The sequence below is a fragment of the Hemitrygon akajei genome, chromosome 11 (assembly GCF_048418815.1).
Source record: "Hemitrygon akajei chromosome 11, sHemAka1.3, whole genome shotgun sequence".
NCBI classification, from domain to species: Eukaryota; Metazoa; Chordata; class Chondrichthyes; order Myliobatiformes; family Dasyatidae; genus Hemitrygon; species Hemitrygon akajei.
In genome coordinates, this window is record NC_133134.1 from 170,782,301 (window position 1) to 170,806,928 (window position 24,628).

Below are 24,628 nucleotides of genomic sequence, written 5' to 3' on the forward strand. Positions count from 1 at the left end.
ACCAAGGAGATGATTATTGACTTCAGGAGGAGGAAACCAGAGGTTCGTGAGCCAGTTCTCATCGGAGGATCAGAGATGGAGAGGGTCAGCAGTTTTAAACTCCTCAGTGTTACCAGTTCAGAGGATCTGTCCTGGGTCCAGCATATAAGTACCATTATGAGAAAAGCATGCCAACTTCAATAGATGTGTGATGGAGAGTATATTATCTTGGTTGAATCATAGTCTGGTATAGAAATACCAATGTCCTTGAATGGAAAAATAATGAATATGGCCCAATCCATTGTGGGTAAAGCCCTCCCAATCATTGAGCACATCTGTATGAAATGTTGTTGCAGGAAACAGCATTCATCATTAAGGACTGCCATCATCCAGGCCATGCTCTCTTCTTGCAGCTGCCATCAGGGAGGTAGGTGGTGCAGAAGACTCGACTTGCACCACCAGGTTCGGGAGCAGTTATTACACCTTAATCATCAGGCTCTTGAACCAGAGGGAATAACTTCACTTATCCCATTACTGAACTGTTCCCACACCCCATGAATTCACCTTCAAGGACTCTTCATCTCATGTTCTCGATATTTATTGTCCTGCTGAAAGGTTTCAGCCTGAAATGTTGACTGTACTCTTTTGCATAGATGCTGCCTGGCCTGCTGAGTTCCTCCAGCATTTTGTGTGTGTTGCTTGGATTTCCAGCATTTGCAGATTTTTCACTTGTTTATTATTTTATTTTTTAATTTATTTTTATATTGCACAGATTTTTTTGCAAATTAGATATTGGGTGCAGTAACTTCATTGATTCTATTGTGTTCCTTGTATTTACAGGAAGAAAATGAATCTCAGGTTTGTATATGGAAACAATGTGTACTCTGATAATAAATTTACTTTGAAGAGTAACAGCTCAGGTTTATTCTGAAGGGCTGCAGCATACAAGGGAAGAAATAGAAAATATGTCCCTATTCCTGCAGCGTCTTCCATGAAATTAAAACATCCCAAAACCTCAAGCAGATTTCTACAGATTTCTGACTGAATGGTGAGCATTCTGACTGGCTGCATCACTATCTGGTAATGAAGATTCCAATGCACAGAATCGAGAAAAGCTGCAGGAAGTTGTAAACTCAGCCACTAGCCTCCATAGCATCAAGGGCACCTTCAATAGATTATGCCTCAGAAAAGGTGGCATCCATCATTAAGACCATCACCCAGCAAATGCCTTTTTCTCATTACTACCATCAAGGAAGACACACACTCAACATTTCAGGAACTGTTTCTTCCCCTCCACCATCATATTTCTGAATGGTCCATGAACACTACTTAAATATTTTTACTCCCTTGTTGCACTGCTTGTTCATTTTTTATACATTTCTCAATGTAGCATATTGTTTATTTTGTGTCTTACACTGTATTAACTGCCAGAAAACAACAAATTCCACGTGTCAGTGATTCTGATTTGATCAGATGCTCCCTATAATACCTGGCATTTTTCAACAGGAAGTAGACAAAGTTAGAGGATTTACTGGAGAGTTGTGTCAAAGGGCTGAATGTCCTCTCCTGCTGTCAGTTTATTTCATCGCACAAAGAAACCATGGTTACCCTGAAATAAATTACCAGGAATCCACTGCGTTTGCTGCTGCTTCCTGAAATTCCATTTCCTGCCAAACAACTTTTCTCTCCAATTGTTCACTGACTGGTCTTGGCCATGGAACCACTCATTCCTGCACCATCAGGTCGATGTTCCCTCCTTCTCTCCCTTCCTCATTCCATCCCTCCCTTGGTGTTGTCAACTAGATTACACACTAGGGCCAAACCTGTTACAGCTTAGGAGGCACCTTGGGAATGCAGTTACTTTGTAATGTTGTAAATACAGCAACAAATTTGCTTATAACATATATGAGGCAACTGCAATAATAGCCACCTATCTGCTTTAGTGATTTTAGCTGAATGATCTAACTCCTCTGCCCTTCTTCAAGCAGTGCATCTGACGTGTTTGAAAGGGTGGGTGAAGATCTGGGGCAGCATCTCACCAGAAGATGCCTCTGACAGCGTGCCACTCCCTCAACGTCTGGATCAGTGTTTGTGGTCAAAACTCAGTCACAGGATTTGAACCCATGACCTTCTGACAAGAACTGCACCTGACATTTATTGCAGAGGCTGAAGAGATAAAGCCCTATGTTAGAGCAGTCACATACTCCCCTCGGTACATGTTCACTGGGCTCTGAACACAGTGAGACAACCGTGCGTCCATCATAGATGTGTGGATTCCAATTAGTGCTGACAGAGGGAGAATTGGAAGTGATGTGTGAAGGTTCAGCAGCTCTCAAAGTATTGGGCCTTGGCAGAAAGGTCTGCATGTGAAATTTATAATGTGTTTTGAGAACAGTTCTCAGCAGCCTTGGCTTGTCTCTGCTGGATCCTTTCAAATATTCATAACATGCCTGCCGTCCGAAGTGCTCTTGTTTCCCTTTAACCCACTGTCTGTCAGACGTATGCCTCTGACTACACAAAGCAGACCTTTGCATGAGCAATGAGATGATAAGGGTTTAATAAACAGAAATGTGTACATCAAAGCGCACCACTTGTATCAACAACCAACACAGTCCAAGGAGGTGTTCAGGACAGCCCACAAGTGTTGCCTTGCTCCCTAAGTGTTGCCAACATAGCATGCCTACAGCTCACGAACTCTAACCTGTACATCTTTGCAATGTGGGAGGAAACTTGAGGACCCAGAGGGAATCCACACAGTCACAGGGAGAACATACAAGCTTCTTACAGTGTCGGGAATTAAATCCTAATTACAGGTGCTGAAGAATATTGCGCCAACCGCTATGTTACCATGACACCCACTAATAGTAATAACGAAGGAAGTAATCAGCGATCGAATGCAAAGATGTAGAAATAGGATGAGAAGTCAGTTGTTTAGTACCTTGAGCAGATTGATAGTCATAGAGAAGTACAGCACAGAAACATCTTACGGACAAGATGGCACAATGCAGGTGCAATGAAGAGCTTACTTCAAGTAGCATCACAGACCCATTCAAAGTTAACTTATTATCAAAGTACAAATATGTCACCATACATAACCCTGAGATTCGTTCTCATGTGGGTATTCACAGTAAATATAAAGGAATACAGTAGAATTAATGAAAGAGTGCACACAACAGGATGGACAAACAACCGATGTGGAAAAGACAACACTATGTAAATGGAAAATGAGGAAAAAAGCCAAAATAGTAATAATTAATAAATTAGCAATAAATATGAAGAACATGAGTCTATGAAAGTGAGTCAATAGGTTGTAGAATCAGTTGAGAATTGGGATGGTATCATGTAAGCAGCATTCACAAGTAAAATGTAAACATAAAATACATGTAATTTAAAAAATTTTTACAAGGAAGAACGCAATTGGAACAAAATAAGAGCCATTGTCATGCTAAGTGGCCAAACTACAGAGTAGGATTTTGCCACTTGGTTCCAGAACCAAATGGTTCAAGTAGCTGTTCTTGAACCTGGTGCTGACTTCTATACCTCCTGCTTGATGGGAGAGGTGCATCACTGTATCTTTCTCTAGCGGTCTATTCCTCCTCTGCCATTCAACCATATCACAGTTGATGGTGTCATCTTCTCATCTGATCCCTCTAGCTTCTGATTTCATAGCACCTAAAACTTCAGTAACCTCACCTTGAACACATGCAAGAATGGAGCAGTCACAGGATTTGGAGAAAGAATTCCAACTCTTTAAAATGAATGAATTTTCTCCTGCTGATCTGAGCAAGCAGCCCCTTATCCAGGACTGTGGCCCAGGTGATAGACTGAAACTCATTAATTTCATTGGAATTACTCCATTTATCTGTACATTAAGTAGAGAGCAGACTTGAGCAGCATGTTTAGTGGACTGAAAGTCTCCTTAATACAATTAACTGATTGCTTTTTCATTCCTATTTGTCTTTTATTGTACCACAAGATGAAATTAATTAATGACCTCAAAGTGAAAGTGCCCCTGGATAGCAGAATCTTATAATTAAATGCATTCAATTTGAGGGAGAGCCGAATGAGTCCAAAACCAGTATTTTAAATGAAAGTTGGAACCTGAAGAAATCTGGTTTAATTCCTGCCACTATCTGTGAAGAGTTTGTACATTTTCCCTGTGACAGTGAGGGTGTCTTCTAGGTGCTCCAGTTTACTCCTACTTTCCAAAGACACATGAGTTATGGTTAGGTTTAGAGAGTTGTGGGCATGCCAGAAACATAGGGACATTTGCGGGCTGCCCCCAGCAAATGCTCAAATTGTGCTGGTTGTTGATGCAGATACATTTGACTGTCTGTATCGATGTGACAAATAAAGCTAATCTTAATCTGCAGGTCAGGCAGCATCTGAGGATGCTCTACACTTTTGCAAGTGTTTTGGGCATCTTCCGTTAGATTAGAAAAGAGCAAATGTACCACCTTTGTTCATATTGTGAGGGATGGAGAAAACAGGCGAGTTAGTAATAGAGAAGATATTAGAAGCTTCTATTAAAGACATTACTACAGGGAACTTAGAAACTTCAAAGTAACCAGACAAATTCAAAGAGGTTTTATGAAAAGGAAATCATGTTTGACCAATTTGTCCATCTTTGTTGTGTTCCATCTTTCATTGATTCTTTTGTGTTTCTTTGTATTTACTGTGAATACCCACAAGAAAATGAATCTCAGGGTAGTATATAGTGACCCATGTACTTTGATAATAAATTTACTTTGAACCTTTGAATGTCTGAGTTCTTAGAATAAGGTGTTGTGGATCAGTGGGAGCCCATGGATGTGCTCTGCTTAGGTTTGATGCTCTGGGCCTGTCCCCACTGGAGCTTAAGATAATGAGGTGTGATCTTATTGAAGCCTATCACGTATTAAAAATGGACGTGGAGAGGATGTTTACTATAGTGGGTGACTAGGACCAGAGGACACAGCCTCGGATTAGAAGGACATCTATTTAGACCAGAGATAAGGAGGAATTTCTTCTTCGGAGTTCATTGCCACAGATGACTGTGGAGGCCAAGTTATTGCATATATTTAAATCAGAGGTTGACAGGTCTTTGATTAGTTAGGGCATCAAAAGTTACAGGGAGATGTGTATTTTTGAAAAAATAATACATATATTTTTTTCTTCATTATAGATTATATGTTTAAGTTTGTGAATTGCATTGACCTATATTCTCAGACTCCTGTATCTTCCTTTGAATGAGTTTAATGTTTTGAAGTTAAAAAACATAACATGAGAATAGGATTGAGAGGGATAATAAATCAGCCATGATAGAATGTGGAGCAGACTTGATGGGTTGAATTGCCTAATTCTGCTCCAATGTCTTATGGTCTTATAGTTGTCCGTGAGGAGCACTATTCCCAAAACGTCCTACCCACTGATGTTCAATAAACTGAGCTATTTTGTTGTGGGATTTGCATGGTAATATTCTAATCACAGTATGTGATATAAGTGGTGATGTTTATTTTGCAATGGGGATTATCTGTTCCTCTGAGACACAGGAGAGAGCAGATGCTGGAATCTGGAGCAATAACAAACTCTCAACAGGTCAGGCAGCAGCTCTACTTTTATCTTTTATTGTGAGATCAAACCCGCCAGTGTTGTTGTGGCATCCACAGTGGACCTCAAGGCCAGTGGTATTAGGTTCAAATTCAGCAGACTCCTTACACATCTGTGCTGGGTTGAGCATCAAGCTAGCAACTTGATATCATAAAAAACAGACAAATGCTAAAGAAATGGCAAGGTTGCCACCTGATGTGCCACGAGGCGTGAAGCGGACAACTACTATTTTGAGATACAGCATGGTGACAGGCCCTTCAGTCCAATGAGTGCAATTAACCTACTAACCCATACATTTTTGGAATGTGGAAGAAAACCAGAGTACCCAGAAGAAACCCATATGATCATGAGGGGAATGTACAAACTCCTTGCAGACAGCAGCGGATATGAACCCAGGTCACTGGCACTGTAGTAGTGTTATGCTAACCTTTGTGAAGACAAAGGTATGATCTGTGTTTCGGGTCGAGACTCTTCATCAGTTATTGGCCTTCACTGAGGCTGCCTCACGCACTGAGTTCTTCCAGCAGCTTGCTAGATGTTGCTTTACTTTTTTGATGTAAGTAGAAATTGTGACGCTGTGTTGAGTGTTGGGAGCAATGTGGAATCAAGCAATACTCAGCACTTCTTATCAGGAAGTGTTTGTGGAGACAGAATGAGTAATTGCTATATGATCTTCACTGGAATGGGCAGCAGCCTGAATTCACCTAGTCTGTGTCCATTCACTCAGGAAACAAAGTCTGTGTGAAGAAAACTGGAAACTGTGACAGATGCTACAGCAATCCCCTGATGCAAAATGGCACAATTTTTCCAGGGAAGCGTGATGAAGGCAGAACAGTTACATTCCTGATGTTCCGATCCCGCTGAGTACGCCTGACAGAGACCAGCTTCCTGCAAAGGAAAGAAAGGTCTTGGCAATATTTTAACTGCAGTGGCAGCTCACATGATGAGCTGGTGAATCACAGGGCATAAGGCGCACACGGTCCAGTATCTCCCCATGGAGATGTGGCAGAATTTAAAACATACAACAGTGCAGCATAGTACAGGCCCTTCAGCTGGCTCACAATTTTGTGCTGACCATTTACCGGTAATCTACTTGATGATCAATTTAACCTTTCCTACATAACCCATAACCTCCATTTTTTTTTCTATCATCCATGTGTTATGAACCCCATAACTGGGTCACTTACCAGCAAAGATAGAGAGGTCGGCTGAAGTCTGATGGTACTATTTTTAAACGTTTTTATTTATAAAGGGGCACAAAAGTAAGGTTAATACAAACATTCAGATAATATACGTCGTCAATACTCAATCTAAACTGCGGGTATAGTAATAATCAACAATAAGAAGTAGCTCTATCGTTTGTCTAGGGGTAAAAATATTGTCCGATGGAAATATCAAAGTCTCTGGAGTTCATGCAGGCGTTTAGCCTTTTGGGGACCGCTGGGTTTCACGTGTTGGAGAGAGGGATTTTTGGTGAGAAAATAAACTTGCCAGCCTTTTGGACTCAAATCGTTGAATCGGGAATGTGGGTTCCCCGTTGTCAGTTCGAAGTCCTTTTCGGGGTTATCAGCCACTCGTTCCCCAGGCTAGGGGAACCGAACCACACGTGGCTCCCGAATAGCTTCCCATTATCACGGGAGCGATGAGCGATGGTGTCTCCTTCTGGTGCGTCGCTCAGGGTACTGCCTCCTGCAGTCCCCTTTTTATCCTGACTTGCAGAGTTGTAGATGTCAATCAAGGTGGGGTGATACAATCCCCACCACACATTGCCCGAGGGTGTGCACGCAGCCCTGATCGCTGGCCGTAGCATAGAGTCGCAATCCACACAGGTGTCTCTAAGAACAATGGTCAAATCCGTTGCTTTGTATTTCTGAGGATTCTCTCTCATTTCCTGGATCCCAGACCCAAATTAATAGCGATCTTGCGATTCTCAGGAAGGAGGGGGCGGGGTTCATAACACATGTGTCTCTCTAAGAGTCTCTTAAACATCTCTAATCTATCTGCCTCTAACACCAACCCTGGCAGCACAGTCCGTGCACCCAGCACTCTCTGTGTATAAAACCTACCTGTTCTTTCCTCCACTTGTGTTAAAAGGATGTCCTCTGCTATTAGCCATTGCCACCCTGGGAGAACGTCTCTGGCTGTCCACTTGATCTATGCTTCTTATCTTATACACTTCTATTGAGTTGTTTATCATCCCCCTTCACTCCAAAGAGAAAAGCCCTAGATCATACACTGTTACTCATAAGACCACAAGACATAGGAGCAGAATCAGGCCAATTGGCCCATCAAGTCTGCTCCACCATTCAATCCTTTTTTCTAACTCCTCCTCAACCCCAGTTCCTGGCCCCCTCCCCGTAACCTTTGATGCCATGTCCAATCAGGAACCTATCAATCGCTGCCTTAAATACACCAATTACCTGGCCTTCACAGCTGCATGTGGCAACAAATTCTCCGCATCTCTGTTTTGAAAGGGCGCCCTTCCATCCTTAGGCTGTACCCTCTTGTCCTAGACTCTCCCACCATGGGAAACCTCCTTTCCACATCTACTCTGTCTAGGCCTTTCAACATTTGAAATGTTTCAATGAGATCCCCACTCATCCTTCTGAATTCCAGTGAGTACAGACCCAGAGCCTTCAAATGTTCCTCGTATGATAACCCTTTCATTCCTGGAATCATCCTTGTGAACCTCCTCTGAAACCTCCCCAATGCCAGCACATCTTTTCTAAGATGAGGGGCCCAAAACTGTTCACGTTACTCAAGGTGAGGCTTCACCAGTGCCTTATAAAGCCTCAGCATCACATCCTTGCTCTTGTATTCTAGACCTCTTGAATCGAATGCTAACATGGCATTTGCCTTCCTCACCACTGACTCTACCGGCAAGTTAACCTTTAGGCTGTTCTGCACAAGGACTCCCAAGTACCTCTGCATCTCAGACTCCTGGATTTTCTCCCCGTTTAGAAAATAGTCTGAACATTTATTTCTACTACCAAAGTGCATGACCATACATTTTCCAACATTGTTATTTCATTTGCCACTTTCTTGCCCATTCACCTAATCTAAGTCCTATATTCTACCTGTTTCCTCAACACTACCTGCCTCTCCACCAATCTTCGTATCATCTGCAAACTTGGCAACAAAGCCATCTATTCTATCATCTAAATCATTTATGTACAGCATAGAAAGAAATGGTCCCCACACCACTAGTCACTGGCAGCCAAACAGAAAAGGTTCCTTTAATTCGCATTCGCTACATCCTACCAATCAGCCAATACTCTAACCATGTTAGTAACTTTTCTGTAATACCGTGGGATCTTAACTTGGTAAGCAGCCTCATGTGGCACCTTGTCAAAGGCCTTCTGAAAGTCCAAATATACAACATCCACTACATCCCCTGTATCTATCCTACTTGTAATCTCCTTAAAGAATTCCAACAGGTTCATCAGGCAGGATTTTCCATGAAGAAAACCATGTTGACTTTGTATTACCTTGTCCTGTGTCACCAAGTACTCCAACACCTCATCGTGTACAAGATAATGAGAGGTATTCATCACGTAGTCAGAGGCTTTTTCCCAGGGCTGAAAAAGCTAACACGAGAGGGCATAGTTTTAAGGTGCTTGGAAGCAGGTTCAGTGAAGGTGCCGGGGTAAGTTTTTTACGCAGAGAGTGGTGAGTGTGTGGTATCGACTGCCGGTGACGGTGGTGGAGGCGGAAACGATAGGGTCTTTTAAGAGATTTCTGGATAGGTACATGGAGCTTAGAAAAATAGAAGGCTATGGGTAAGCCTGAGTAGTTCTAAGGTAAGGGCATGTTCGGCACAGCTTTGTGGGCCAAAGGGCCTGTACAGTGCTGTAGGTTTACTATGTTTTTTAACAATTGACTCCGATCTTTCCGGTCACTGAAGTCAGGCTACCTGGTCTATAATCTCCTTTCTGTTACCTTCCTCCTTTCTTAAAGAGCGGAGTAACGTTTGCAATTTTTTAGTCCTCTAGATCATTTCTAATGCCACCACAATCTCTAACACTACCTCTTACAGATCCCTAGGGTGCAGTTCCTCTGGTCTGGGTGACTTGGTCTTTAGTTTTTTCAGCTTTTTGAGCACCTCCTCTCTTGTAATAGTAATTGCCCCCACTTCTCTTCCTTCACACACTACAACATCAGACAGACTGCTAGTGTCTTCCACATTGAAGACTGACGCGAAATACTCATTTAATTCATCAGCCATCTCCTTGTCCCCCGTTATTATTTCTCCTGCCTCATTTCTGTTTTATTTTTAACATACTTGAAAAGACATTTACTATCCACTTTGCTATTATTTGTTAGCTCGCTTTCATATTTCATCTTTTCCCTTCTAATGATTTGGTTTCTCTCTGTAGGTTTTTAAAAACTTCCCAATCCTCTATCTTACCATTGATTTTTGCTTTGCTGTATGCTCTTTCTTTTGTTTTTACAGTAGCTTTGACTTCCCTTGTCAACCACGGTTGTACTATTTTACCATTTGTGTATTTCTTCATTTTTGGAATACACATGTCCTGAACCTTCATCATTTTCCCCAGAAATGCACAGCATTGCTGCTCTGCTGACGTCCCTGCCAGCAGCTCCTTCCAATCTACTCTGGCCAACTCCTCTCATACCACTGTAATCTCCTTTACTCCACTGAAATACTGCTACATCAGACTTTACTTTCTCCTTACCAAATTTCAAGTTGAACACAATCATATTCTAATCACTGGTTCCTAAGAGATCTTTTACCTTCAGCTCCCTAATTGCCTCTGGTTCGTTACATTACACCCAATCCAGTATAGTTGATCCCCTAGTGGGCTCAATGACAAACTGCTCTAAAAAGCCATCTCTTAGGCATTCAACAATCTCGTTCTCTTGAGGTCCATTTCCAACCCGATTTTCCCAAGTGACCTGCATGTTAAAATCTCCCATGACTATCATAACTTTGCCCTTTTGACTTGCTTTTTCTATTTCCTGTTGTAACCTGTGGTCCACATCCCAGCCACTGTTGGGAGGCCTGTATATAACTGCCATCAATGTCATTTTACCCTTGCAGTTTCTTAACTCAACCCACAAGGGTTCAACATCTTCCAATCCTATGTCACATCTTTCTACTGATTTGATGGCATTCTTTACCAGTAGAGCCACACCACCCCCTCTGCCTACCTTCCTAACCCTCCGATACAACATGTAACCTTGGACATTCAGCTCCCTGCTATAATCGTCCTTCGGCCACGGTTCAGTGATGGCCTCAACATCATACCTGATAATCTGTAATATTGCAACAAGATCATCCACCTTATTTCTTATACTGCACACATTTAGATACAACACTTTGAATACTGTATTTGCTATTCTTTCTGATTCTGCTCTCCTAATAATTTCATACTCAACCTGTTGGCTGCAACTATGTCCTATCACCCGCCTGCCCTTCCTGACCATCTGACTGCACGCTATCTTTACTTTTTTACCATCCGCCCTATCCTGGGTCCCTTCACTCCGGTTCTCACCCCCCCGCCAAGTTTAGTTTAAACCCTCTCCAACAGCTCTAACAAATCTGCCCTCGACAATATTGGTCCCCCTTGGGTTCAGGTGCAACCCATCACTTTTGAACAGGTCGTACTTCCCCCAGAAGAAATCCCAATTATCCAAGAACCAGAAGCCCTGCCCCCTTCGCCAGCTTCTCAGCCACACATTTATCTGCCAAATCATCTGGTTTCTACCCTCTCTGGTGTGTGGCACAGGCAGCAACCCAGAAATAGCTACCCAGAAGGTCCTGCTTCTCAGCTTTCTACCTAGCTCTCTAAATTCTCTTTCCAGGACATCATTACTTTTCCTTCCTATGTAATCGGCACCAATATGTATCAAGACATCTGTTTGCTCCCTCTCCCTCTTCAAAATGTTGTGGATGCGATCTGAAACATCTGGGAGGCAACATAGCATCTGGGTGTCCTGCTCATGTCCACAGGATCTCCTGTCTGTTCCCCTCACTATCGAGTCTCCTATCACTACCGCTTCCTTCTTCACCACGGACCCATGGTTAGTGCCTGTAACCTGGTTGCCATGGCATTCTCCCAGGAGGTCATTCCTCCACAAAACGGTACACTTGTTTGTGAGGGGAACGGCCACAGGGGTGCTCTGCTCTGACTGCCTGTTTCCATTTCTCCTGACGGTCATCCAGTTCCTCGCCTCCTGCAGCTTCAGGGTGACCACTTTCCTGTAACTTTGATCAATTATATCCTCGCTCTCCCGTACACACTGAAGGTCATCCAGTTGCTGCTCCAGATCCCTAACACAGTCTTCAAGCAAGCAGATGTAGTTCCCCGGGAGACACTGGGTCTCCCAGTTCTCCAACATCTGGCATGAAGAGAACACCACAGCCATTTAAATGGTACAGGAAGAGAGAGAGAAAAAAAAGGAAACCTTAACAGACGCTTTACTTAGAATTGACACCTTTTCCTAGCTGAAGCCTCTTTTGAGCCAAAGCCTTTCACTTCTACTGTCCCCAGTGGCCGACAATGGCCACTTCTACTCCCGACAATGGCCGCTCCACTTATCCCTTCTGTACTTTAGTTCGTAGAGCTCTGTTGACGCCACTGATAGGCCACGTACAATGGACAAACGCCCTCAAAGCTCCCTTTTTAAATAACTGCCGCCAACCTGCGAGAAATACCTCTTGGTAGAGCTCTGTTGATGCTGCTGATAGGCCACGTACAATGGACATGCTCCTTAATCCAGGCATCACCTTCTGCATCCTCTCTAATGCTTCAACGTCCTTCTTGTAATGAGGCCATCAGAAGTGAACACAATAACATGGCAGGAGAATGGTGTTGAGAGAGAATTTAAATCAGCCATGATGGAATGGGAGAACAGACTCAATGGGCTGAATGGCCTAATTCTGCCTTATGAGTGGTAACAAAGGCATATGGTATGCCTCCCTTTATTGGTCAAGGCATTGTGTTCAAAAATAAGGAAGCTATAGTACAGATTTATAAAACTCTGCTTAGGCCACATCTGGAGTATTGTTTTCGGATCTAGTCTCCCCATTATATGAAGGATGTTGAGGTTTTGGAGAGGGTGTAGGAGAGGTTTACCAGGATGCTGCCTGGATTAGACAGCATGAGAGGTTGGACAGACTTGGGTTGTTTTCTGTGGTGTGGCAGAGACAAGAGACCTGACTGAAAGTTTATAAGGTTATGAAAGACTTAGATGAGGTAGCCAGCAATATCTTTGTCCCAGGATCCAAATATCTAATACCAGAGGGTATGCATTTAGGGTGAGAGGAACTAATTTCAAAGAAGATGTATAGTTCGAGTTTTTTTCAGAGAGTGGTGGGTGACTGGAATGTGCTGCTAAGGATTGTATTGGAGGCAGATATAATGGGGACGTTTAAGCGCCTCTTAAATAGGCATATGAGTATGCAGAAAATAGAGAGATATGGACATTCTCTTGGCAGAAGGGATATAGTTTGGCACAACATTGTGTGCTGAAGGGCTTGTTCCTATGTTCTACTGAAAGTTGCTGACCATTGACCTAACATTAAAATAAGGTCCTGTTTTTTTGGATACATGTATAAGATCTCACACCAGCCAGTATTTTTCCACTCTCAGTTCCATTAACACTGGGAGGTCCTCAGCTGGATTCTTTTAAACTGAAGCAGTTTTTATACACCATCTGCTTCCCTTTGAGTCTGAATGAAGGCACCTGCTACTGTTACCACACTGGTACTTCCGTTGAGTTCTGAAAGAGATTGGTTTTGTAGTATGTGTACATGAGCTCACTATTTTTGTTCATTTTTGCACTACTTATTTAATTATTTGAAATTTACTTATTATAATTTATAGTATAATTTATGTACTGCATTGTACTGCTGCCACAAAACAACAAATTTCAAGGCATTAGTCAGTGATTAATTTTGACTCTGATCTTTACACCGATGGAGGCCATCTCTGTGGACTGGTTTGGGACAGAAAGAAGTTATAGGTGTGAAGCTCTACAGTCCAGTATGATTTTTCACCAAGAAAAACGCTTGGGTATGCATGGAGAGTACATTTCTGTTGTTTTCTACTAGCTGTCTCTCATTCTCTTTTACCCCTTACTGTTACAGGAGGATAAGCTGAATGCTTTGATGAAGGCGGCGGGAGTTACTGTGGAACCCTTCTGGCCCGGCTTGTTTGCCAAGGTACTGCACTCAATTACAATAGGAATGGTTTGTCAGAGTGGAGCAAGGTACTGCACCTCAACTTAGCCCATAGAGTCAGCTAGCTTAAGTGTGCTTCCTCATGCATCAGAGAACCCTTTCCCCATCAGACTGAATCAGCTTATACTCACTAAAGTTTAGAATAATGAGGAAGGGGGATCTCATTGAAATCTACTGAATATTGAAAGGTCTGGATATAATGGGCATGGAGAGGATGTTTCCTATAATGAGGGAATCTAGGACTCAGAACACAAGAAATTTCTTTAGCCAGAGGCTGATGTATCAGTGGAATTCATCATTTTAGACAGCTGTAGAGGCCAAGACATGGGTATATCTAAAGTGGAGACTGATAGGTTCTTGATTAGTAAAAGTGTCAAAGGTTAAGGGGAGAAGGCAGGAGAACGGGGTTGAGAGGGATAATAAACCTGCCATGATGGAATGGTACAGCAGACACCATGGTCTGAATGGCCTAATTCTGCTCCTGTGTCTTATGGTCCAAATAAAAATCAGAAAGTGAGAATGGGAAGTGATTTGGAGAGTACATCAGTTAGTCAAGGAAATTAAATCTAGAAAACTGCATCCCTAACCTTGGTTCTGCTACCAGTTATAAAAATAATTGTACTTTAGTTCCCAACTGGAGTGAGCTGGTTTTGAGTAACAAACCAAGGGTGGGAAATACTTAAATGATGTTGCCCACAATTCACAAAGACCAGTAGATCAACCACAGTGACTCTTCAGGAATGCAGCCTTCTGGATGATCCTGGATAAACTGTAGTAGTTCAATTCTCCGTAGTAGAATTAACGATATGCAGGGGTGATATCAAAAATCCGGAGCAACACACACAAAATGCTGGAGGAATTCAGCAGGTCAGACAGCATTGATGGAGAGAAATAAACAAAGTTTAAAGTAAACTTATTATCAAAGTATTTATATGTTACCATACATGACCTCGAGATTCATTTACTTGCGGGTAATCATAGGAAAATGAAGAATTACAATGGAATCTTTGAAAAAGCACACATAAACAAAGACTGGCACAAGTCCCAATGGAAGGTCTCAGCCAGAAATGTCAACTGTTTATTCCCCTCTAGATGCTGTCTGACTTTAAAACAATGAAGTGATTTGAAGAGTGGAAGTGGGGAGGGTGCTTTTCATTGATTTTGGAATCTAAAAGTGGGGCAAGAAATTTAAGAAAATCACCAACAAATTTAACAAGAGTAGAAAAGTAGGAGGGGTGAGAATGTGGGCCTCATTGCTACACAGAGCAGTTGAAGTGAATGGTATAGATGTGTTAAAGTGAAGCTTGACAACATGAAGGAAGAATATTCAAGATTGTTCATTCTTCTTTACACTCGTGTAAAGAAGAGCGAAGTGATTGTTACTCTGGATCTGATGCAGCATTAAAGTACACAAACAGCGTAAGGAACACAGTAATAAATATAAAAGCAATCATATAAAACACAATGTACAAGTTACTGAGTGTGGCCATATATACAGAAGATTAGCTTATATACATAGACTGATTGTACATAAAATGGATGGACAGACTAACAGTGTGAGATGAAGAGGGGTTGGAGGAGGCTTGTGCGGAGTACAAGCATCAGCATTGGGCAGAGGGCCCAAATGGCCTGTTGTTGTATCACAGACCCTTAACAGCTGGGACATTGCCAGATTCTGCAGAGGCTGAGTTGTGGGTCAGAAGGCAGTCGAGGGTTCTGGCTCCTGTTTGGGGTCTCAGCCGCTCCGAGTGGATTTAATTGGGCCTTGTTCTTTTGTGTGACCCACAGGCTCTGAGCAACGTGAACATTGGCAGCCTGATCTGTAACATCGGGGCTGGTGGTCCCGTGCCCCTTGGTGCTTCCTCTCATGGTGGAGCAGCTGCAGCTGGGGCGGCTTCTGCAGCTGCCGATGGTAAGTCTAGGCCAAAACTTGCTTCTGGAACCATGCAGAATGCTTTATTGCAGCACCTTTAACCCTTGGTGTCAGTGACAAACACACTCACCGACACAATACAGATATGTCCCATTAACAATGCTGAGCACAGACGGTGAATACAATCCGTCTTTTCCCCAGTGACGGTGATTCAGGAACTAGAGGGCAAAGGGTTAAGGTGAGAGGGGAGAAATTTAATAGGAGCTTGAGGGTCAACTTTTTTCCACACAGAGGTCAGTGGTCTGGAAGTCAAGACCTGATGGCTGAAGCCCCTGGGTCAGCATGTCCATAAGTTGGAGGCCTGATGCCTGAGGGGTCAGAGGCTAGAGGCAGCCTGTCTTGGAGATGGAGGTCTGTGTGTGTGGGTGGGAAATGCGCTTGTCTTGCTGTTGTTGAGTTGTTGTTGCTGCTTGTGTTGATCTGATGAACCTTGTGGACATGCTATGTTGGTGCTGGAATTCAATCAGAATCAGCTTTGATATCACTGGCATTTGTCATGAAATGTGTTGTTTTGGGGCAGTACTACAATGCAGTACATCAAATTATAAATTATATAAGTAGTATATATATATTTAGAACCATAGAACATAGAACATTACAGCATAAAAACAGGCCTTTTGGCCCTTCTTGGCTGTGCCGAACCATTTTTCTACCTAGTCCCACTGACCTGCACCTGGACCATATCCCTCCATACACCTCTCATCCATGTACCTGTCCAAGTTTTTCTTAAATGTTAAAAGTGAGCCCGCATTCACCACTCCATCTGGCAGCTCATTCCACACTCCCACCACTCTCTGTGTGAAGAAGCCCCCCTCCCAAATGTTCCCTTAAACTTTCCCCCCTTAACCCATGTCCTCTGGTTTTTTTTCTCCCCTAGCCTAAGTGGAAAAAGCCTGCTTGCATTCACTCTATCTATACCCATCATAATTTTATATACCTCTATTAAATCTCCCCTCATTCTTCTACGCTCCAGGGAATAAAGTCCTAACCTATTCAACCTTTCTCTGTAACTCAGTTTCTCAAGTCGCAGCAACATCCTTGTAAACCTTCTCTGCACTCTTTCAACCTTATTAATATCCCTCCTGTAACTCGGTGACCAAAACTGCACACAATACTCCAAATTCGGTATCACCAATGCCTTATACAACCCCACCATAACATTCCAACTCTTATACTCAATACTTTGATTTATAAAGGCCAATGTACCAAAAGCTCTCTTTACTACCCTATCTACCTGTGATGCAACTTTTAAGAAATTTTGTATCTGTTTTCCCAGTTCCCTCTGTTCTACTGCACTCCTCAGTGCCCTACCATTTACCTTGTATGATCTACCTTGGTTTTTCTTTCCAAAGTGCAACACCTCACACTTGTCTGTATTTTAAAAAATAAATTAAGTAGTGGAAAATAGAGGGAGAATAGTGAGGTAGTGTTCAGGGGTTCAATGTCCTTTTAGAAATCTGATGGCAGAGGAGAAGAAGCTGTTCCTGAAACGTTGAGTGTGGGTCTTCAGGCTCTTGTGCCTCCTTGATAGTAACAATGAGAAGATGGTAGATCCTGGGTGATGGGGGTCCTTAATGATGGATGCTACCTTTTAGAGGCATCACCTTTTGAAGAGGTCCTCAATGCTGGGGAGCCCAGTGCCCATGATGGAGGTGGCTGAGTTTACAACTTTCTGCAGCCTGTTATTCAGAGATTCCACAGGTGATGTGTCGGTGGTAATTATTCAGAGATTCCACAGGTGATATGTCGGTGGTAATTATTCAGAGATTCCACAGGTGATGTGTCGGTGGTAATTATTCAGAGATTCCACAGGTGATATGCCGGTGGTAATTATTCAGAGATTCCACAGGTGATGTGTCGGTGGTAATTATTCAGAGATTCCACAGGTGATATGCCGGTGGTAATTATTCAGAGATTCCACAGGTGATGTGTCGGTGGTAATTATTCAGAGATTCCACAGGTGATGTGTCGGTGGTAATTATTCAGAGATTCCACAGGTGATATGCCGGTGGTAATTATTCAGAGATTCCACAGGTGATGTGTCGGTGGTAATTATTCAGAGATTCCACAGGTGATGTGTCGGCGGTAATTATTCAGAGATTCCACAGGTGATATGCCGGTGGTAATTATTCAGAGATTCCACAGGTGATGTGTCGGTGGTAATTATTCAGAGATTCCACAGGTGATGTGCCGGTGGTAATTATTCAGAGATTCCACAGGTGATATGCCGGTGGTAATTATTCAGAGATTCCACAGGTGATGTGTCGGCGGTAATTATTCAGAGATTCCACAGGTGATATGCCGGTGGTAATTATTCAGAGATTCCACAGGTGATATGTCGGTGGTAATTATTCAGAGATTCCACAGGTGATATGCCGGTGGTAATTATTCAGAGATTCCACAGGTGATATGTCGGTGGTAATTATTCAGAGATTCCACAGGAGATATGCCGGTGGTAATTATTCAGAGATTCCACAGGTGATGTGTCGGTGGTAATTATTCAGAGATTCCACAGGTGATGTGTCGGTGGTAATTATTCAGAGATTCCACAGGTGATATGCCGGTGGTAATTATTCAGAGATTCCACAGGTGATATGCCGGTGGTAATTATTCAGAAATTCCACAGGTGATGTGTCGGTGGTAATTATTCAGAGATTCCACAGGTGATATGCCGGTGGTAATTATTCAGAGATTCCACAGGTGATGTGTCGGTGGTAATTATTCAGAGATTCCACAGGTGATGTGTCGGTGGTAATTATTCAGCGATTCCACAGGTGATTTGTGGGTGGTAATTATTCAGAGATTCCACAGGTGATATGCCGGCGGTAATTATTCAGAGATTCCACAGGTGATATGTCAGCGGTAATTATTCAGAGATTCCACAGGTGATATGCCGGTGGTAATTATTCAGAGATTCCACAGGTGATATGCCGGTGGTAATTATTCAGAGATTCCACAGGTGATATGTCAGTGGTAATTATTCAGCGATTCCACAGGTGATTTGTGGGTGGTAATTATTCAGAGATTCCACAGGTGATATGTCGGTGGTAATTATTCAGAGATTCCACAGGTGATATGTCGGTAGTTATTCAGAGATTCCACAGGTGATATGTCAGTGGTAATTATTCAGAGATTCCACAGGTGATATGCCGGCGGTAATTATTCAGAGATTCCACAGGTGATATGCCGGTGGTAATTATTCAGATATTCCACAGGTGATTTGTCGGTGGTAATTGTTCAGAGATTCCACAGGTGATATGCCGGTGGTAATTATTCAGAGATTCCACAGGTGATATGTCGGTGGTAATTATTCAGAGATTCCACAGGTGATATGCCGGTGGTAATTATTCAGAGATTCCACAGGTGATATGCCGGTGGTAATTATTCAGAGATTCCACAGGTGATATGCCGGTGGTAATTATTCAGAGATTCCACAGGTGATATGTCGGTGGTAATTATTCAGAGATTCCACAGGTGATATGCCGGTGGTAATTATTCAGAGATTCCACAGGTGATATGTCGGTGGTAATTATTCAGAGATTCCACAGGTGATATGCCGGTGGTAATTATTCAGAGATTCCACAGGTGATATGCCGGTGGTAATTATTCAGAGATTCCACAGGTGATGTGTCGGTGGTAATTATTCAGAGATTCCACAGGTGATATGCCGGTGGTAATTATTCAGAGATTCCACAGGTGATATGCCGGTGGTAATTATTCATAGATTCCACAGGTGATGTGTCGGTGGTAATTATTCAGAGATTCCACAGGTGATGTTTCGGTGGTAATTATTCAGAGATTCCACAGGTGATATGCCGGTGGTAATTATTCAGAGATTCCACAGGTGATGTGTCGGTGGTAATTATTCAGAGATTCCACAGGTGATATGCCGGTGGTAATTATTCAGAGATTCCACAGGTGATGTGTCGGTGGTAATTATTCAGAGATTCCACAGGTGATGTGTCGGTGGTAATTATTCAGAGATTCCACAGGTGATATGCCGGTGGTAATTATTCAGAGATTCCACAGGTGATATGCCAGTGGTAATTATTCAGAGATTCCACAGGTGATGTGTCGGTGGTAATTATTCAGAGATTCCACAGGTGATATGCCGGTGGTAATTATTCAGAGATTCCACAGGTGATATGTCAGTGGTAATTATTCAGAGATTCCACAGGTGATATGCCGGTGGTAATTATTCAGAGATTCCACAGGTGATATGCCGGTGGTAATTATTCAGAGATTCCACAGGTGATATGCCGGTGGTAATTATTCAGAGATTCCACAGGTGATATGTCGGTGGTAATTATTCAGAGATTCCACAGGTGATATGCCGGTGGTAATTATTCAGAGATTCCACAGGTGATATGCCGGCGGTAATTATTCAGAGATTCCACAGGTTATATGCCGGTGGTAATTATTCAGAGATTCCACAGGTGATATGCCGGTGGTAATTATTCAGAGATTCCACAGGTGATATGTCGGTGGTAATTATTCAGAGATTCCACAGGTGATATGTCGGTGGTAATTATTCAGAGATTCCACAGGTGATATGCCGGTGGTAATTATTCAGAGACTTCTTCAAATTGGCCTGGTTGAAATCCCACAGAATACTCAGAAAGGCATCAGTGTATGGTTTTTGTGCCTACTGATTACATTACATAGCTCCTCTAGAGTCTGCCTCACATTGGCCTAAGGTGGAATGTACCCTGCTACCAGGATGATGGTAGAAAACTGCCTCAGACATTTGACTGATCAATGTTCCAGTTTGTGTGACCAGGACAGAGGCGGAACCACCATGTCTGTGCACCATGATGAGTTAATCATGAAACATTCTCCCCCTCCTCTAACTTTAAAAGACTCAGCTGTCCTGTCTCTGTAGAAAATGGTGTAACCACCGGGCTGCAGCGCTGTGTCCTAAATTGAGGGGGCAAACCATATTTCTGTGAAGTGTACAGCAGTCCCTGATGTCCTTCTGGCACTGCAATCTTGCTCTGAGGTCTTCTCTTTTGCTCTCCAGAGACTACATTCAGCAGCAGGATGGTCAGGAGTGAAGTTAAAGCCTCGGTGTTTCAATCGTACTTGTAAACCAGCACACTATCTCTGCTTTCATTTTCTTAATGGAAAACTGCACTTGCAACCTGAGTCTGCAGTCCGAGATTTATTGATTTATTTACTTATTTTTGAATATTGATGGATTTTTTAAAAAGTCTTAAAATGATGCTGCTTACTTAAGTGCCCATGGCTGTGACTGTGGATTTGACCTGCAGTAGTCCTAAATGGGAATATTTGTTGATTCCCTTTGCAGCTGCACACAGAGTTGCTACTTATTGCTGCCATCTTAAATGAATAATATAAATTAAATGCTGGAGGAAATGGCTGAGGCAGATACATTAGCGATAGTTAAAGAACAGTTGGATAGGTACTATGGATAGGAAAGATTTCGAAGATTAAGGGCGATGGGCACCTTGGGTGGCAGGGACAACTTGGTGGGGGGGGGGGGGGGTAGGGCCTGTTTCCACTCCGTGTAACTCTGACTCTATGTGCCATCTCTCCTCCACTCACTTGCTGAGTCCTATCAACCCACACCCAGACCATACCGTTCATACCCATCCCATCCAAGTACTTATCAAAACTTCTTTTAAATGTTGCATTTGAACCCACATCCATCATCTAGCAGCTTGTTCCACACTCACCGCACTCTGAGTAATGAACACGTACAAACAAGCTGGATGAACTCAGCAGGTCGGGCAGCATCCGTTGAAATGAGCAGTCAACGTTTCGGGCTGAGACCCTTCGTCAGGACTGAAGAAGGAGGGGGCAGGGCCCTATAAAGAAGGTGGGGGGAGGGTGAAAAACCAAACAGAGGAAAGATCAAGGGGTGGGGGAGGGGATAGGCAGGAGAGGTGAAGAAGCAATGTAAGGGGAAAGTACTATGGGTAGTAGAAGAAGACAGAATCATGAGAGAGGTGCTAGGCAGCTGGAAGAGGAGGCAGAGTGAAAGTGGGATGGGGGAAGGGAGAGGGAGGGAATTACTGGAAGTTGGAGAATTCGATATTCATACCAAGGGGCTGGAGACTACCCAGACGGTATATGAGGTGTTGCTTCTCCAACCTGAGTTTGGCCTCATCATGGCAGTAGAGGAGTAATGAAGCTCCCCCCCCCCCATGTTCCCCTTAAATATTCCACCCTTCACCCTTAACTTAGACCTCTAGTTGTAGTCTAACCCAATCCAAAGGGAAAGAGACCTGCTTGCATTTACCCTTCTATACATTGTATATCTCTATCAAATCTGCCCCATTCTCCTACTCTCCAGGGGAAAAAACTACTAACTTACTCAACCTAACCTATAAATCAGGTCCTCAAGCCTCAGAAACTTGTAAATTTTCTCTGCACTCTTTCAATCTTATTGAAAGAGCATATGTCGAAGTATGTTGTCATTGGAATAAATAATTTTTTAAAACTATAAATTACAACAGTGTGTATGTGAGAGAGAGAGTGGGGGGGGGGCAGAGGGAGCGGGAGAGAGATGGGGGTCCTCAATGATGGATGCTGTGTTTTTGAGGCATCAGCTCTTAAAAGTGTCTTTGATACTGGGATGGCATCATGATAGAAATAGTTGAGTTTACAACTTTATGCAGCTTTTTCTGATCCTGTGCAGTCACCCCTGCACATGGGTGGACTTTAGCAAGGCTTTCCCTTTTTCTTCATCCATTTGTAGTTGCCAAAGCCAACATGACCTGTATTTCTTGTCCACAGCTGAAGAGACAAAGGCCGAGGTGAAGGAGGAATCAGAGGAGTCTGACGAAGACATGGGCTTTGGGCTTTTCAATGAATAGTCTGAACCTACCAAGAAAGAACAAAGAGCTTCCCATCCAGTGATTCCCAACGCCCAAGCCAACCTGAGATCACCAAATGGACAGGAAAGGAGATGCCATTGTATGTTTGTCACACTCAGATCTGTGTCTATTGATGTGCAGATGCTGACCGTGTTGCTGTTGATGCCATATGGAGTGTGTTATGAGTGACAATGGAACCACAGGTCTGTCCCAGGTGCTGGCTGGGGATTTGGGAATTGGAAATTGGATCTTCCCATTCCTGCACTCATCCCTTGCACTTTAATCTCCTTCTAGCACGTGCCCTCTAATAGCACGTAGCACAGAGTAGATGTAACAACCTGCCCTCAAGTGAATACAGTCCTGTAGAGAGGGTCACTGGAGAATTTAAATGGAGGAGAGAGGGAGGAGAGATGCTCTCCTCTTCATGCCCCCTAGTGAATACAGTCCTGTAGACAGGGTCACTAGATATTTTAGATGGTGGAGAGAGGGAGGGGAGATGCTCTCCTCTTCATGCCCCCTAGTGAATACAGTCCTGTAGAGAGGGTCACTAGAGATTTTAGATGGTAGAGAGAGGGAGGGGAGATGCTCTCCTCCTCCTGCCCCCTAGTGAATACAGTCCTGTAGAGAGGGTCACTAGAGATTTTAGATGGTGGAGAGAGGGAGGGGAGATGCTCTCCTCCTCCTATAAATGCACTGGTCAGAAAGTATAACATTCCATAATTTTATTATCTATTACATTTCTAAAGTTTAAGTATAGTTTTATTTTTCTTAATACCGAAAATAATTTATTATAGTGCTCTGTGGCTGTGGTTATGAGCGAGGGTGCCTCTTGACGGTGGTTGACAGAAGATGGAGCTATGCACTTTATTGCAGTTTGCACTGTTTTAACATTTCCTGTGATGTGATTTTACACCTTAGAAAGATATTTGCTGCTTGTGTAAGTAACTTGGGGGAACTGTTTTCTTGGCAGCCCTGGGCTATAACCTCACTGCACTGGGACCTGATTACAGGGTGTTCCAGCTGCTCTCAGAATGAAGCCTGTTTCCATTAGCAAGTGAGGGCAGCCCCTCTGAGCTGAGACGACTCTATTATCCAATGAGAGTGGTCATTTGCATAGATGTGACTATTATCCAATGAGAGTGGTCCCTGTGAAAAGAGGCAACTCTACTTTTCAATGGGCTGCATTAAATTGGTAACACTGCATTTTAAAAAAAAAAATTAAAATTGACAATAGCTGTAACTAAACTTTCAACTCTTTGAAGAAATCACTGTAATATTTGTTTGTATCCTTCACCAGCTGTGACTGCAGAATGTCTAACGATGGCGGGGCTAATACGGTTGAAGGGCCTGTAATGTGCTGTAGGTTTCTATGTTCTGTGAATATCTGCTATCCCTTTTTCCAATTGAATGTGAAAATAAAAACTATAATTCCCTCAGATCTCTTTCGTTTCTTGACTTCGATATAAGTAATGATTTTAAGCTCAATCCTGGAAGAAAAGAAGATTCTGCAGATACTGGAAATCCAAACCAATGCGAGAACGCAACAGGTCAGGCAGCATCAATGGAGGGAAATAAACAGTCGATGTTTCAAGCTGCTGACCCTTCATCAGATTGGAAAGGAAGAGAGGAAAAGCCAGAATTCAAAGGTGTTGGTGGAGGGTGGGGGTAATGAGCTGGTAGGTGACAGGTGACACTAGGTGAGGGGAAGTTGGGTAGGTGGGATATGACAAGCTGAGAGGTGACAGGTGGAAGTGGTAAAGGGATAAAGAAGAAGGAACCTGATGGGAAAGAGCAGTGGACCATGGGGAAAAGGGAAGGAGGAAGAGCACCAGAGGGAGGTGAGGAGAAGAGATGAGGCTGAGAGGATAGGGCAGTCTTCATCCTGTCTTGGCGTGTATACTGGTGCATTTCTGCTTTCATCCTTTCCAAGGCTTCTGGGTTGAATGATGATGGCAATGATGTATTGAAGGCAAATTATGTCCAACTGAATTAAAAGAAGAATTGAAGAATATGCAGTTGATATATGCAGTGGTATAGGTGGATTTCTGTGATGTGTTTTGCTTTGCAGCGGGTCCAGAGGAGGTT

General features: G+C 43.1%; 1 protein-coding gene across 1 annotated transcript in view; it reads left to right on the top strand.

The window, feature by feature from the left end:
• LOC140736284 (large ribosomal subunit protein P1-like) overlaps positions 1 to 23,979 on the top strand; it is a 42,270-nt gene extending 18,291 nt beyond the window's left edge. The window contains exons 2-4 of the mRNA XM_073062246.1: positions 13,679 to 13,753; positions 15,560 to 15,683; positions 22,464 to 23,979. Of these exons, the coding sequence (XP_072918347.1) occupies positions 13,679 to 13,753; positions 15,560 to 15,683; positions 22,464 to 22,543 (279 nt within the window). The 3' untranslated portion in view covers positions 22,544 to 23,979. The remainder of the gene's footprint in view (positions 1 to 13,678; positions 13,754 to 15,559; positions 15,684 to 22,463) is intronic.
• The last annotated feature ends 649 nt before the right edge of the window (positions 23,980 to 24,628 follow it).